The sequence below is a fragment of the Natator depressus genome, chromosome 23, assembly GCF_965152275.1.
Source record: "Natator depressus isolate rNatDep1 chromosome 23, rNatDep2.hap1, whole genome shotgun sequence".
In the NCBI taxonomy this organism is placed as follows: Eukaryota; Metazoa; Chordata; order Testudines; family Cheloniidae; genus Natator; species Natator depressus.
The window spans coordinates 21,867,470-21,883,392 of NC_134256.1; the positions used below are offsets into that span (position 1 = coordinate 21,867,470).

Below are 15,923 nucleotides of genomic sequence, written 5' to 3' on the forward strand. Positions count from 1 at the left end.
GCATCTCCGGGCCGGGCAAACCCTCCCCACTCGCCACCATGTGCCGTGGGTCCCAGCTGCCCCACCCAGAGGTGGCCGCCTCGCAGCCCCGGATGAGCCGTCCTGTGTTGAACCGGTAATTCTAACATGCTGCTGTTTCTTTCATGACTGACCCCTGGTGGAGCAGGGCCTGGACCCCAGGCGGGGGGGCTGGGCCGCGAGCCGGTCACAAGCAGCTGGGCTGAGTGTGAAAAGGAAGTTCTTTTATATACAAGTTTTGCCACATTCCCCAAAAATATTTTTCTTTCCCCGAAAACAAAAATAATCTGCACAAAACCGCAGGGGAGGAGCGACACTTTGCCCCCCACGTGTCTCTGCCTAAGAAAACACCCCATGTGCCCCTGCCCCGTGGGCACCTATGTACAGCCCTGAAAGCACCGGGGGTGGGGGGGGTTAACCCCTCTAGTGCTGGTGCTTCCTCACCCCCCAGGCTCTCAGCAGAAAGGGGGCCCCCCCTGTGCATATGAACATCGAGATAAGTTAAAAACCCCACAGCCGCGGGAGGAGAGCGGGAGGAGGAGGGGTGTTATTGCTCAATACTGAGGCCAGCAGGAGCCACCTGGATACAGGAGCTAGGGGGGCCTGAAAGTGCCAAAAGGGGGTGAAAAAGGGGAGCAGGACTCACCCCACAGATGCAGTGTGCCCCGAGGGGGTGCGTCCAGCCCTGCCCCCACCAGGGATAACAGGTAGGGGGAGGAGGGTCAGACAGCCCTATTCCTCAGATGTGCCCCCCCACTGGTGCACCAGGCTGAGACATGCTCCTGCCACCAGGCAGGACGGGCGGGGTAGCAGGGTGCCGGCTGGCTCTGAAATGCTGGCACCAGCCACCGTCCCCCTCCCTTGGAAGCTGCTGGAGGGGCCCAGCCCCTCCATCGGTAGAAGGGGGTCCCCTGAGCTGGTGGGGGGAGCTGCCCCCCAAGTTCACAGGCCTGAGATGTCTTCACAGGGCAAGTCTCTGAGGTCAAGGGTGGGAGGGACCCCAGCTCCTCCCTCCCCCACACCTCAGGGGTCAATCCACCTCCATGGAGTCGCTGCAGCAGCCCCCCCCAGCGTCGGGGGGCCTGGGGCAGGGGGCAGTGCGGGGGGGGCGGATCCGGTCCTGGCGCTGGTAGAACAGGACGTAGGCGGCTTTCGACTGCAGGAGAGAGGGAAAGAGCGTCAGACACAGCAGGGCATGCTGGGAGAACCGCGCCCCACAGGGATGGAGGGAGCAGGAGCAAACAGGACTAGATGGGTCCTGAGTGGGGCAGCAGGGCCTACTGGGAAGGGGGCAGGAGGCCGACACCTTGCTGCCCCCCGGGGCCGGACTCACCTCGATCTGAGCCTCGGCCACAGGCGAGACGCTGCTGTCGTCAAAGTAAAACCACTGGCCGGAGTCCTTGTTCCGGGCGAACGTCGTATCTGAGAGACGGGCGGGGGTTGAGACCCTGCGCCCGCAGCACCCCTCGCCCCCCCCCCCCCGCTCGGCCGGCGCCCCTCACTCCCGACCCGCAGCCCCCCGGATCGGCCGGCGCCCCTCACTCCCGACCCGCAGCCCCCCGGATCCTCCCCCCCCCGGCTCGGCCGGCGCCCCTCACTCCCGACCCGCAGCCCCCCGGATCCTCCCCCCCCCCCGGCTCGGCCGGCGCCCCTCACTCCCGACCCGCAGCCCCCCGGATCCTCCCCCCCCGGCTCGGCCGGCGCCCCTCACTCCCGACCCGCAGCCCCCGGGATGCCCCCCAGCTCGGCCGGCGCCCCTCACTCCCGACCCGCAGCCCCCCGGATCCTCCCCCCCGGCTCGGCCAGCGCCCCTCACTCCCGACCCGCAGCCCCCGGGATCCCCCACAGCTCGGCTGGCACCCCTCACTCCCGACCCGCAGCCCCCGGGATCCCCCCCAGCTCGGCCGGTGCCCCTCACTCCCGACCCACAGCCCCCCGGATCCCCCCCAGCTCGGCCGGCGCCCCTCACTCCCGACCCGCAGCCCCTGCCCGGTGCATACAGTGCCCGTCGCGCAGGCTCCCGTAGTGGTTGGAGACGGCGATCAGGTCGTATTTGTGGGGCGCAGACGCCACGTCCGCCTGGGGCTTGATAATGAAGTCAGAGAAGTCGAGGTCACTGCAAGGAGAGGAGAGGATTTATGGGGGGCGCAGCGGGGGGCGGGAACCCTGGTGTCCTGGCCCATCCGCAGCACAGGGGATTCTATCTGGCCTCCATGCAGCCCAAGGGGTGGCACTCTTTTTTACACTTCCTGTCAACTGTTGTGTGTGACTGTTCCCCAGCTGCCCTTCCCCCAGAGGTGGCTGCATCTCAGCACTAGCAAACAGTCCCTGTGCGGCGTTATATGCAGCCTTTCCCCAGCTGCCCCGCCCCAGAGCCAGCTGCAGTCCTCACCGGATGGGGAACTCCACAAGCGTGTCAAGCTTCTCACGGGCGAGCCGGGTGTAGGAGAAGCGCTTGAGGTGGATGATGAGCACCTCGGGCAGCGCCCACAGGTCCAGCTTCTTGGTGGCCAGCTGGTGCCGCTTGCAGGTGGGGCAGTACCTGGGGAGGCAGGGGCAGGGTGAGCCCAGGCCCTGGCGCACATAAGCCCCCAGCACTGCTGCCCCCCGGCCCTATGGGCTTGGCTCTCACCAGGGGTTCTCCTCCTCCAGCGTCTCTACCGTGGTGAACAGCTCGACGCACTCCCGCAGCTTCACCGGCTGCCGCCGCTGCACATGGCCCATGCACTCGTGTTTCACGTACCCCTGCCGAGGGACGGGGCTGTCAGGGGGGGTCCAGAGCCCCACCTCACAGCAGGGAGTCCCACGGGTTCACACTCTGGCTGAGCCATTCCCCACCTCCCACCATCAGACCCTGCAGCAGGGAGTCCCACATGTTACTGCCCTAGCTGAGCTACCCCCACCCCCATCAGACCCTGCAGCAGGGAGTCCCACGGGTTAATGCCCTGGCTGAGCTAGCCCTCGCCCATCACACCCTGCAGCGGGGAGTCTCATGGGTTAGCATCATCACCTCTGCCTCCTCCTCATCATAGTATCGCTTCTTCATATCCGAGTCCCAGTCGATGGCGATGTAGGGCTGGGCTGGGCAAAGGGAGACACCATGTTACCCGCACTGCTGCACAGAGCCCCCTCCGGGGGAGCCCCATCCCTGCCCCCCCCGTGCCAGCCAGTCCCCACCCTGCCACACAGCATCCCCAGGCCCCCATCCCTGCCCCTCTGAGCCAGCCAGTCTCTGCCCTGGTGCAGGATTGGGACCGGCGCCCCCCAGAGGGAACAGTCCCCGTCCCACCGGCCGTGGGGCACCCTACTCACCATGTAGTGCAAAGCCCTCGCCTGGCAGGGCCGGGCGCTCGCTGGTCCCGTTGGCGTTCACCGGGTGCACGGTGAAGAGCAGCCGCCGGCGCCGGCACTTGCGTTTGGGCCGGTTGGCGGTAGGGGGCAGGGTCGCCTGGGTCGGGGACGGGGTGGGGGGCCCCCGTGAGCCCCCGCTGCTTCCCTCCTTGGCCTGGCTGGCAGGGCCTTCGCCCGGCGCCTCCTCCTCTTCCTCACCTGAGGGGCAGAGCCATGAGCCAGCGTGGCCAGAGACCCACCCTCTCCCCGCCCCAGACCAGCCCCCCACCACCCCCAGAGTCACACCATGGCCACAAGCCGGTGTCCCCCAGCAACGCCCCCTAAGCCCATCCCCAGTGCCCCCCCAGCTCGACAGACGCCTCACATCAGAGTCATGGGGCAGACCCCAGCGTTCGAGGGGAGGGGGCAGCCAGGCAGAGGCCATTATTCATCTAGGATGGGGGGAGGGGCGGGGGGAGCAGTCAGTCTGGATCACCCCCCCGCCATGGAACGATGGGCTGGCCCCATAGCTCCGGCCCCAACTGGGGAACCCCTGCCAGCCTCTCCCAGCTCCCCTGGCCCACAATGCCGCAGGTCAGGCAGCCCCCCCAGCCAAGTCCCCAGTGCCATGGGTCCCGCCCTCCCCAGCCCCCAATGAGCCCCCCCGACCTTACACTCACTCAGCCCGTTGGCCTGGGGGCCGTACAGATCTTCCTCCTCACTCTCCTCCTCCTCCTCCTCCTCGGAGCCCGACTCCGGCCGCCGCACATAGCGCCTGCAACCAGAGCCGGTGCCTGAGCCGGGGCAGGCCGGGGACGAGGAGCCCTGGGACAGGGGAGAGAGGGAGCCCCGTGGCACGGGGTGGGCAGGGCACCCCAGCTGTGGGAGGGAGGGGTCCCCATTTCAGGGGGTTGAAGCGCAGCACTCAGAGCTGATGCAGCCACACAATGCGGGGGATTCGGGGGGGGGGGGTCAGAGATCAGCAGGGGGGCGGGGCAGAGTCTTGGGAAGGCACTTACAGGAGCCGCTCCAGCAGCAGGCTGTAGAGGGGGTCCCCAGAGTAGGGGGGTCCCAGGGACGGGAGGTCCCGGGGAGCGGGGTGTCCCGACAGTAGCTCCAGCAGCAGGCCGTAGAGGGCTGGGGGTCAGGGATCAGCAGGGCGTGGGGTCCCAGGGGTGAGGGGGTCCCGGGGGACACTCACGAGAGCCGCTCCAGCAGCAGGCCGTAGAGGGCGTCCCAGGACAGCTGTGCCTGCGGCACCGAGACCAGCAGCGGGTGCCCGAACAGAACCACCCCGTAGCCCGGGTCGCCGTCGCGGGGGGGCGCCCGCTCCCGCAGGTACACGGGCAGCACCAGCGCCCCCCCTGGCTCCGCCAGCCCCCCTGCTACTTCATACCTGGGGGGAGACAGCGCTGAGACACGGCCCACCACATGGTGCCCCCGCCCCCCAACTGCCCTCCCCAGTGCCCCACCACCTCATACCTGGGGGGAGACAGCACTGAGACATGGCCCACCACAGAGCCCCGCGCCCCCACCTCCTCGTACCCGGGAGGAGACGGCGCTGAGACAAGGCCCCCCACACAGAGCCCCCCCATGTCCACCAGCCCCGCCCCCTTGTGCCTGGGGTGGTGGTGCTGAGACACATCCCCCCCCCCACCATTCTGCCCCTCCCACCCCCACTTCATACCCGCAGGGGAGCCCCACACACAGCGCCCCCAGAACCTCCCCCGGCACTTACACGAAGATGTCGTCTCTGTCCAGAATGCAGCTCAGAGCCTCGTCCGCCTGGTACAGCTTGTAGAAGCGATGGCTGAACACGTCGGCCACCATCATCTGTGGGCGGGGGGGGAGGGGGGGAAGACGACCAGCCCTGAGCACCGCCTGGACCGGGCCGGTGACCCTCAGTGGGGACTGGCCACATTCCCCGCCCCCCTGAGCCAGCCAGTTCCCGCCCTGGGGCCTGGGGCCAGATCGGAGCCACCGCCCCGGAACAAAATGACAATTTGGTGGGATATTCGCATGACCCCGGTGTGTGCCTCGGTTTCCCTTTGTTCCAAGTCTTGGGTCTGCTGGTGGGGACAGGGTGTGTGTGGGGGGAGGAGAGCACCCTCGCTCCATGGCCATTCAGCACCCCAAAAAGACCCAGCATAGACCCTAAGAACCAGTGAGGCAAGGGGGCTCCCTGGGGGGATGGCAGCACCCATCCTGTCAGTCCGCCACAGCCCCTACGGGGAGGGGCCCCAAGTCCCATTCCCCCTCCCGCAAGCCACCCAGCACCACTGAGGGGCAGGGCGGGCGCTGACCTGCTCAGCTGGGACCCCCGTGTGCTTGGCCAGAGCGACGCACAGATCCAGCACTTTGCCAGCCTTGGGCACGATCACTCTGTGCTGTGGGGGGAGACAGCCAGCATCAGAGACACCCCCAGCACCCCCACAGGGACCCCCAGAGAGATGGAGTCCCGGCCCCCAGCCCCACACTGTAACCACTAGACCCCACTCCGCTCCCAGTGCCAAGGAGAGAACCCAGATGTCCTGGCCTCCAGCCCCCCTCCCCCCCGGCTCTAACCACTAGACCCCACTCCTGTCCCAGACCTGGGGGGTGAGAACCCAGGCGTCCTGGCCCCCAGCCCCTCTGCTCTAACCACTAGACCCCACTCCCCTCCCAGTGCCAAGGACAGAACCCAGGAGTCCTGGTCCCCGCCCCCACGCTCAGACCTGCTGGGGCTTGCGGCGGGGGTCCATGTAGACGAAGAAGAGCTCCATGGTGCGCTCCTGGCTGACGGGCAGGGGCGCACTGAGGTAGCAGAAGGGGTCGAAGGTGACGGAGACCTTGCCGCAGGCCGGGCACACCAGCGTGGATTTGAAGAGCCCGTGGAAGATATCCACGATGATGGAGTCGTTCCGGCGCTTGTGGTTCCGCCAGGCCTCCTCCGCCACCTCCTGCAGGACGAAGGGACAGCAGGCTGGGGCACGGGGCAGCCACCTCTGGGGAGGGGCAGCCGACTGGAACGCCGCCCGCCTGCCCTTGGCTGAGTCCACAGCCCTGCTCCCTGCCCCACAGCACCCAGCTGCTTGCTGGGAGCCCCCCCGGCCCCTCACCTCATCGGGCCGGCCAGCCGCGTCCCGCAGCTCCACGTACTCCTTGCGCTTGACGCGGTTGAGGTCCTCGTGCAGCCCGTCCAGCAGGAAGGACAGCAGCTCCTGCGCATCATGCTGCTGGTAGCCCAGGAACTGCGAGGCAAAGTGCCCCACCTTGGTCTGGGGGAGAGTGGGGGTCAGGCCTGGGGGAGTGCACCCTGCTCCCTGGGGTCAGCCCCTCCCCAGGACACGGGTAAGTGCGGGGATGCTGGCAGAGGGGGGAAAAGGGGGATTGGAGCAGGGGCCAGGTGCCTTGAGGAAGCACAGCATGATGGGGCAGCGCTGTCCAGATCCGAGGGGCCGGGATGGGGCGGGCGGTACCTTGAACATGCGCGGCACAATGGCGCGGTGGTGGCCGGACCAGGCCTGTTTCACCAGGTCGGCGTAGGCCTCGGCGATCTCGCCCTTCATGCCCAGCGGGTTGCTGAAGTTCAGTTCCCCCAAGTACTGGTTGTTGAGGAAATACTCCGTGAGGGGGGGCACGTTGCTGAGACACTGCAAGGGGGGGAGCACATGGGATCAGCAAGGGGTGGACCCTGAAATTCTGCAGCCCCACACAGAATCCAGCGCCACCCTGCTAACCACCCACTCCCCTCCCAGAGTCAGGAGGGGACGCAGGAGTCCTGGCTCCCAGCCCCGCCTACTCTAACCACTGGACCCCACTCCCCTCCAGAGCCAGAATTGAGCAGTACCTTTCAGCACAGGCATGCCCACGCCCCACCCCTTCCTAGAAGGAGCCGCTCGATCAGCTCGATCCAGCAGAGGGCGCTGCAGCACACACATGGGGCAGCCGCCCTCTCCTGGGTGAAAATGTCATGAGCCCCACGGGGTCCGACCCCAAGTGTGATTTCCTGAGCCTGGGTGCAGAAGCTACCTGGAAGGCCGAGTTCATGAAACAGGTGTTGCCCAGGTTTGTCAAGCCGCAGACCCCCGGCTGCCCCCTGTACAGCTCCTCGTCCTCCACAGAGTTCCTCCTGGGGAGCAGAAGGCGCGGGCAGTGAGGAGGGGCAGCTGGGGAACAGCCACACACAACACTGTAGAGAGACAGCTCAGAGATGCAACCACCTCTGGTGTGGGGCAGCTAGGAAACAGCCACACAGAACGCCACACGAGGATGGCTCAGCCAGGCCTGAGATGCAGCCACCTCTGGGGCGGGGCACCAGGGTTATACTGGTACCATTCCGCCCCTCCCCATGAGAAAGGGGCACTCACATGATGTGGGGTCGAGAACTGGGCCAGGTTCCGTCCTTGTTTCGCGTCTCCATTATCACCACCTGCGGTAGACGAGGGGCCGCTGAGTTCTTTAAACCCACCTGCCTGCTCCCCGCAGCACAGCACCCCCCCTCCAGTGCCCAGCCCTGACTGCCAGGGGAGAGCACCCTCTGCCCAACCCCCCACCCTGCTCCCCGCCCCACAGCACCCCCAGCTCCTACCTGCCCCATGCTGAGGCAGGCATCCAGCACTGTCATGTGGATGTTCCGGAGCCGCTCGCAGGATCCATCCGAGTTCTTCACCCAGAGCCTGGTCTCGTCTTCAGGGGGCACCTCAAACTGGCCCCGGGCTTCCTGGAGCACCGCGTCTGTGGGGAGGGGAATGTTAACCCGCAGGACCCCCCACTGCAGGGCTCTGATGATGGGGGGGGGGTCGCAACAGCCACAGCAGCTCAGCCCCCCCACCCCCGGACGCCTGGGTTACCGATGGTGTCCATGCGGCTGAACTGGGCGGTGACAGGGCTGTCCAGGTCGTTGTGCGGGCAGAGATACAGCTCCACCGGGTACACCTCCACCTTCTGCGTGCTGGGCAGCTCCACCACCTGCCGGCGAGAGATGGGGGCTGTGAGCCAGCCAAGGGGGCGCCATCCTGCCCTGGCACCTTCCACACCCTGGCTGCCAGAGGCAGGGGGCCTAGGCAGAGAGGATCATGGTACCCTATGGACACTGAGCCTGAGAGTTTGGGGGGCTCATGAGCTTCTCCATGTCCTGTCGCCAGCGCCCAAGCAGCCTGACCAGGATCACACGCGCTTCCGGGGGCTGGCATGCGACCCCACCCCCCGCGCCTGGCCCCCATTCCCTAGCGCCCGAGGATGCCCCCTCCAAGGCAGGCACCCGGCCCTCACCTTGCGTTCAATGGGCGGCTGGTCATGCTCCAGCCCGTACCAGCTCACCAGCTTGTTCCACACGTCCTCGGGCACCAGCACATACTCCTCGGACTCCACCAGCCGCTCCTTCAGCCGGAACGACTCCAGGTCTTGGGGGGCAAGGGAAAGGTTAGCCAGCCGGGGCAGCACCAACAGCCAACTTGCTATTGCAGGCTACCAGAATGACGACGTTCTCTAAATACCCCAGGGAATTCACCTCTGGAACTCACTGCTACAGGACAGCAAACCTCGCTCCCCTGCCAGTGCACGGTGAGAACCCAGGCATCCTGGCTCCCAGCCACCTCCTGCTCTAATCACTAGACCCCACTCCCCTCCCAGAGCCAGGAAAGGACCCAGGCATCCTAGCCCTGCATACTCTGTGCTCTAAACCACTAGACTCCACGCCCCTCCACTCCCAGAGCCTGGGAGAGAACCCAGGTGTCCTGGCTCCCAGCCTGGTGGTCGGGTACCTTCAAAGAGCTCCGAGTTGTTGATGTGCCCAGGGAAGGAGCTGGAGTTCTGGTCGCCCGATTCCACGTACTCCTTCCACTGCTGGTACCAATGATTCTCCAGCAGGTACCTGCGGGGGGGGGAATGGACCCAGCTGCAGCTCAGCCCCGCCCCAGATGCCTGCAGCCCCCCCGCTCCCCTGGGGCTACACCTAGACCACTGTTTAATCTTATGGCAACGCACCCACTGACCCCCCTGCCCTTGTTCCCTTTTTGCCACTTAATCTGCCCTGCTCGGCCCTGCCCCCCCCACCATGATTGTCCCCCCCCGATCCTCCTGCCAGAGCCAAGGGAGCAAGCGGGGGAGGGGGGCTCTTCACATCGCTCCCACCAGGAAAGAATGAACCCAGGCATCCTGGCCAATCCCTAACCAGAGAAAGTCTTCTCCGTCCCAGCTGGGTTCAGGATTCTCTCTTTTCCTTTATTAAATTGCTGTCCCTCATTATGTGCAGCTGTTGTCACCCCACCCCCCCCCCCCAGAGGTGGCTGCATCTCAGCACCGGGTGAGCCATCTGTGTGCACCCTTATGTACAGCTGTTCCCCAGCTGCCCCACCCCAGAGGTGGCTGCATCTCAGCCCAGGGGGAACAATCATTTGCAGATGAGTCAGTGAACTCTTGCTGCCCGGGAAAGTCCTAACTTTGCTTCCTGGGGAGTCCAGGATTCAGGGACGGGACTTCCCAGTTCTGTGGTGACATCAGCTACTTCTGCTGAAGGGGCCTGTCCCCAATTTCACTCCCTCCCTTGCTGGGACTGTCCCAGGACAGCTCTGCCTGGCTGCAACCTACTTCCTAGCAGGGCTCCTACACTGGGGAAACGCCACATGGGGACGGGTCACCCATGCTGAGATGCAGCTACCTCAAGGGCGGGGCAACTGGAGAACACCGCCCAGCAAGACTGTGGGACCGCTCTGAGCAGTGAGCTGGACAATTAACTGGCCTCAACTGTAACCTTCTGGGGGAGGGACGGTGCGAGCGGAGCTGGGGTTTGCCCACGACGCTGGGGTCCACACCTGACCCTGTGGGACGAGTCCCAGGGCCGAAAAGGGGCCAGGAGGCTGGTCAGCCACTGGCTGGGGTAACCGGTGGGGTCAAGGCGGGAGGCAGGGGGCAGCCAGCTTCCTCGGGGCATAAGGCAACCCGGGATAGGGGACCCCAGTGATAGTAGGCTTGGGGGATTCTCGGGGGGATATAGGGGTCAGGGAACCCACAAGCATCTCAGGTAAGCCGGCATCTTCCCCCTCCCCCCATCTCTGATCCTTCCCAAGGGTGGAAGGACCATTATGGCGGCCACGGGGGCGAGTCCCCAAACCCAACCCCCCCCCCATGGCAGCCCCTTCTCCCACCCCGCCCCCGCCCGCCTGCCTGCCTGCCTGCCTGCCTGCACCAACAGACGGGATCCAGGACTCACCAGCCTCCTCCCCACCCTAACTCCTCCCTCCCACAACCGGGTCCCCCCAGGGCCTCCTCCAACCGCCCCCCACCATCACCCCCTTCCCGCCCGCTCCAGGTCCTCCCCCGCCCCCTTCTCTTTCCCCCTCCCCCAGGCCCCTCCCCCGCCACTAGCCCCCCTCCCCACCCCCACAGGCCCCTCCCCCGCCACTAGCCCCCCTCCCAGGCTCCTCCCCCGCCCCCTTCTCTTTCCCCCTCCCCACAGCCACCCCCTCCCAGGCTCCTCCCCCTGTCACTAGCCCCCCTCCCCCAGCCCCTTCCCCCGCACTAGCCCCCCCTCCCCACAGCCCCCGCCCCTCACCATCGCTCCCCCGCCCGCAGGCCGCGCTGCTCCGCCGCCTCCACCTCGCGCCGCTGGGCCTCGAGCCCCGGGACCCCCCCTGCCGCCGCCATGGCCCGCGCCCCGCCCCCACCCGCCGGCCCGACCGGAAACAGGAAGCGGCGACGCTGGGGCCCCTCCCCCTTCCCTGCGCCGTCACCGCCCCGAGGCCTCGCTCACCTGCTTCCGGCCGGCGCCATCTTGGGTGAGGCGCACGGGCAAGGGCCCGGGATCCGCCATGTTGGAAGCGGCTAAAGGGTAAGCGTCCCTCGTGGCTTTTAATCCGCCATTTTGAGTGTGGCACTCCATGTTAAGCCCCGGTCGGCCATACTGAGTGTGGTGCACCGCCACGTCGAGAGTGACAGGCGGGAGCAGAGCACGCCTTCCCCAGAAAGCCGGGGTCCCCTTCACCGCCATCTTGGTGGTGGCAAAGGTCGCCGGCAGAGACACCATGTTTGGTGTGGCATAAAATAAAACAGACCACATGCTCACAGGTCTGGCGGGTTAAAGCGGGGTCGGGGGGCTGGGAGCCCAGACACCTGGGTTCTCTCCCCAGCTCTGGGAGGGGAGTGGAGTCTAGTGGTTAGAGCAGGGGGGCTGGGAGCCAGCACTCCTGGGTTCTTTCCCTGGCTCTGGCAGAGGGGCGTGGGGTCTGGTGGTTAGAGCGGGGGACTAGGACCCGGACACCTGGGTTCTATTCTGCCACCTGGGTTTTTAAGAACTTCCAGCAAAGCACGTAACCCATGGGCTCACAGGTGTGGGCCTGGGCCACAGGATATCAAGCTCGATGGGCCTGTGGCTCTGATGGGGGGCCTGAGGAGCTACTGAGCTGCATGGGCCCGTGGGTCTGATCCCAGGGCAGGCGACCCATAGCTTGGATTCAGCAAGTGGAGGTGGGTCCATAGTTAGGATCCACCATCCACTCCCCCCATCTGCAAGGTGAATGAAGACGCAGGATGCCTGGGTTCCATGGAGACTTTAATAATTTCCATACATTGAGTGCAGAACAGTCTCACCCCAGACAAAAAACGAGGGAGGCTCCGTCTCCCACGCAGCTCAGATACAGCCCTCCCCCCTCAAACATTGATATGTATAGGCAGATTAACCCTTTTCCTGCTGAGCCAAAGCCCCCCTGTCACAGAGACTCCACCTCCATCTACAGGGCTGCGGAGGACACAGCTGGCAGGGGAGGGGACTCTATCCCTACTGAATCCACTCTGGACCACTGCAGGGCCCCCCAGGCATGGAAATCCAGTCCAGGGTCCCCCTTTTCATGCACAGATCTACTCTGGCAACCTCCTCCTCACTGCCCAGGGATCCTCTGAGATCCCCTACTCTCCAAGATCCCTCTTTCCTCCACCTGTATGGATCCATTATGGGATCACCTTCTTCTGCATGCAGGGATCCAACTCTAGGATCCCTCCCTCCTCCCCACCAGGGATCTGCTCTTAGCCCTGCCCCCTCCTCTCCTGTCCAGGATCCCACCCTCCTACTCATGAAGGGATCTGATGTGGGATTCCCCCTCCATGCAGGGTTCACAGCTGGGATCCCTCCCTCTTCTGTGCACAGGGATCCAGTTCCCCACAGTAAAACCCACCACCTGCCAGGAATGGATCCCAGACCAAACCTACCCACTGACCCACCCCACTGGCACCGCCCCCACCACAGCATCTCGATGACACTCCCCAGGCCCCAGCCTTGCCAGGTGCCCAGCAGAGAAAGAGAAAACAGCCACCACCCCGCCCAGGGACTCTCACTTCGACTCCTTTAGTCTTATGGGTCAGAGCAGGGGGGGCAGAGGGGGGAACAGGGGAATGGGGGGGGGGGACCATTCTGATCCATGAGGAGAGCTGGCTACATCTCAGCGGCGGCCGAGCTTTCCTCATGCAGCATTACAGGAGGCCGTTCCCCCCTGCCCCGCCCCAGAGGTGGCTGCAGCTCAGCTGGGGGGGGGGGTATCGTCATTTTTATTACTATGGGTATGGCTCTTCCAGGGAAAGACATTCCATCCCACAAGCACTACATGCTGCATATAAAAAAAGCTAGATATGTACATATATACACGCACACACACACACACACAATATATAGAGAGAGAGATGGAGGGGGCGCACTGCCTGGGGGATATAGGGTCCGCCTTTAAACTGACACTCCCACAGCAGGGTTCCAACCCCCGGCCTTTACCCCTGAGTTAAAGGCTTGGCCCTTCCAACTGCAGTTGATCCTTCCTAGCCACTAGGGGGAGCCAGGAGCACACAGAGCCCTCTGGGCGGGACAGCCTGGCCGGGGTCCATCAAGGAGTGCAGGGCAGGAGGATGCAGGATGGAGCTGGAAGGGGATGCAGGATCCAATCCTGAGCAGTGCTGGACTAGAGCAGGGACAAGGAGGGATTTGCCTGAGTAACGAGTAAGGACAGAGTAGTAGCTGAGTAGTGTTTGATTAAGGACTGAGTACCCACAACTGAGCAGGTGCTGGAAAGGGACCGAGTAACATTTGAGTAAGGAAGGAGTAGCAAATCAACTAAGCCAAAATAAGGGCTAGGTGTGGACCAAGTAACATTTGATTCAGGACTGAGTAAGGATTTAATAACTTTTGAGTAAAAATAAGTAATATCTAAGGGTAAGACTGTCTAGGGACTGAGTAACATTTGAGAAACAATGGAGTAGTGTTTGAGTAAGGTGGTAGTAACATTTTAGTACGGTCAGATTACTCTGAGTAAGGACTAAACAACAACTAAATTGGGACTGTAAGGATGGAGTACTGTTTGGGGAAGGACCAAGTAACATTTGCATTAGGGCTGGTAACATCTAAGATAAGACTTAGCAGGGGTGGAGCAGCATTTGAGTAAAGACAGAGCAATATCTAGGCTAAGACTGAGAAGGGCTGGGTAGGGACTCACAGCTGAGTACAGGCAGGGTAACAGGAGTAGGGATGGAGTAAATCCAGAGCAGTGACTGAGTAACATGTCTGGCCAGAGTAACATTGGACTGAAGACTGGGTAAAAACTAAAACCAGATCAATTAGGGGCTGGCCGAGTATCATACGAGTAAACGCCCAGGACTGGATGGGCTGCCCGGGCCAGTAGTTCCAGTCGCAGCTAGTGTTGCTACCCCGGGAGCTCAGGCCCATCCTGTCCTGAGTCAGCAAGAGCATCCCACTAGCCAGGGTGTCTGCCCCTCACTGCTGCTCCAGCCCCTCCTTGTCCTCCCCAAGGATTTACGGAGAGACCGGGGAGCCCACCTCAGTCTGCGTGGTCTACAACACAGGTGGCCAGCGCTGGGCGCAGGCTCTGTCTGCGATGGAAATTCCTCGCCCACACCGTCCTAGCCTTGCACCAGCCATTTTCACGGCTGTGGCACCCTGGGGGTTCAGCGTCACCCTGGGAGCGTCCCGCATGCCCAGGTCAAAATTCTTCCTACTCCCCCTCGCTGTGGCCTAGTGAATTTCATTTCTGTTACTTCAGATCACCCCATGATACTCGGACCCCCTTCTGGATTTATGGAGTAAGGACCAAGTAATGTGTGAGCAACCAGCTCAGGACAGAGTAAAGCTCAAGTAAGGATGGAGTAATGTCTGAATAAAGACTGTCAGGTTTGAGCAGGGACTGGAGTAACAGGTGAGTAGGACCTCAGTAACCACAGAATAATGTTCGAGGGAAGGCAGACCAGGCCAAGTAACACCTGAGCATGGACTAAGCACTGAGTAGAGAGTAACAGTCGATTAGGGGCTGAGTTAGGAGTGAGAGGATGTGGAGTAACATCTGAATAAGGATTAAGTATTGACTAGGGACGGGAGCAAGGACTGAGCAAAGAGTCTGGGAAGTGACTGAGGAGGGGCTGAGCCAGGAGCATCCTAGGGGCTGACTACAGGCTAACAGTTGTGTAACAGCTGAGGAGGGACCGAGTAAGATCTCAGGAGGGGTTGAGTGAGAGCCGAGTAACATTTGAATAGGAGCCAAATAAGGCACCAAGGGACTGTGTAAGATTTGACTAGGGGTTGACAAGGGACGGTGTAAGATTTGACTAGGGGCCAAGTAAGAGCTGAACAAGATGTGAGTAGGGGCCAAGTAACATTTGTGTAAGGACTGAATGCAGCTAAGTATCATCTGAGTAGGGGTCAAGTAAGGGCTGAGTAATATGGGAGTATAGACAGTATTGTGTGAGTAGGACCTGACTAAGGGACTGAGTAACATGGGAGTGGGGAAGAGTTACATGGGAGTTGGAGGAGAGTGTCATGAGAATAGGGGTAGAGTAACATGAGTGGGGCAGAGTAAGAGCTGAGTAACTTGAGAGTAGGAGCTGAGTAAGATGGAAGTAGGGTCAGAGTAAGGGCTGAGTAACATGGAAATAGAGACAGAGTAAGGGCCAAGTACTGTAGGAGTAAGGGCTGAGTAACACAGAAACAGGGCTAGACTAAGGACTGAGTAACATGGGAGTAGTAGCTGAGTAACAGGGGAGTAGGAACAGAGTAAGGGCCAAGTACCAAAAGTAAGGTGGGGAGAAAGGTGCAGCTGGCCCCACGTGAGCCCTGAGTACTAAGTGGGGAAGGGGAGCTGGCAGCCGCCCCACTGAACTCACTGGCGTCAGCCAGTGTTCACCCCACATGCCGACCCAGCAGGACGTGGGGGCGGAGCTAAGCCCTGCAGGAAGGGGACATGCTGGGGTTCGGGGAGGGAAGGGAAGGGGACTCCCCAGGGACACATCACTCGAATGCGGAGGGGTTGCAGACTGTCGGGCACCCCACACACACACTGCTGCAAAGGGACCTACCGCATCTGGGGTACACCCCCCCCATTCACATGTCTGTAACAGCAGCCCCCCCCCCGGTCCCACCATATCTGGAAGACTTCTGTCCCCACAGCTCAGCGGGTGCTGGGTGGCAGGAGAGGAGGATTTGGGGTGGGGGCGAGTGACAGAATATAACCCCCTGGATCAACCCCCCCACCTTGCAACCTGGGGGATACAGGAGGGGTTGTGGCCCCCTCCCCCACAGAGGGGGCAGAATCAAACACATCTCCATGGAA

At 63.1% G+C, this 15,923-nt stretch overlaps 1 protein-coding gene across 2 annotated transcripts; it reads right to left on the reverse strand.

The window, feature by feature from the left end:
- Positions 1-246: 246 nt before the first annotated feature.
- Positions 247-10,007, reverse strand: USP11 (ubiquitin specific peptidase 11). Of its 2 annotated transcripts, XM_074937573.1 has the most exons (21): positions 9,989-10,007; positions 9,093-9,202; positions 8,602-8,732; positions 8,181-8,298; positions 7,919-8,064; positions 7,698-7,759; positions 7,360-7,459; positions 6,807-6,980; positions 6,447-6,605; positions 6,063-6,287; positions 5,652-5,735; positions 5,087-5,181; positions 4,550-4,744; positions 4,023-4,123; positions 3,331-3,567; positions 3,029-3,099; positions 2,651-2,763; positions 2,411-2,560; positions 2,019-2,134; positions 1,352-1,440; positions 247-1,174 (listed from the first exon to the last, which is right to left on the reverse strand). In XM_074937573.1, the coding sequence occupies exons 4-21, from the start codon at positions 8,191-8,193 to the stop codon at positions 1,049-1,051; spliced, it is 2,256 nt and encodes a 751-aa protein (XP_074793674.1). In that variant the 5' UTR covers positions 8,194-8,298; positions 8,602-8,732; positions 9,093-9,202; positions 9,989-10,007; the 3' UTR covers positions 247-1,048. The 2 variants fall into 2 exon arrangements, with proteins under 2 accessions (XP_074793674.1, XP_074793673.1); XM_074937572.1 differs by lacking the exons at positions 9,093-9,202; positions 9,989-10,007 and having other exon boundaries at positions 4,029-4,123; positions 8,602-8,726.
- Between the last annotated feature and the right edge of the window lie 5,916 nt (positions 10,008-15,923).

Bases quoted from the DNA above. Each gene is read 5' to 3' on its own strand.
- USP11 (XM_074937573.1), bottom strand. The intron at 2,764-3,028 runs GTGATGATGCTA...GTCCCTCGGCAG, and splicing joins ATGATGAGGAGGAGGCAGAG to GGGTACGTGAAACACGAGTG. The intron at 2,135-2,410 runs GTGAGGACTGCA...CTCTCCTTGCAG, and splicing joins CTTGTGGAGTTCCCCATCCG to TGACCTCGACTTCTCTGACT.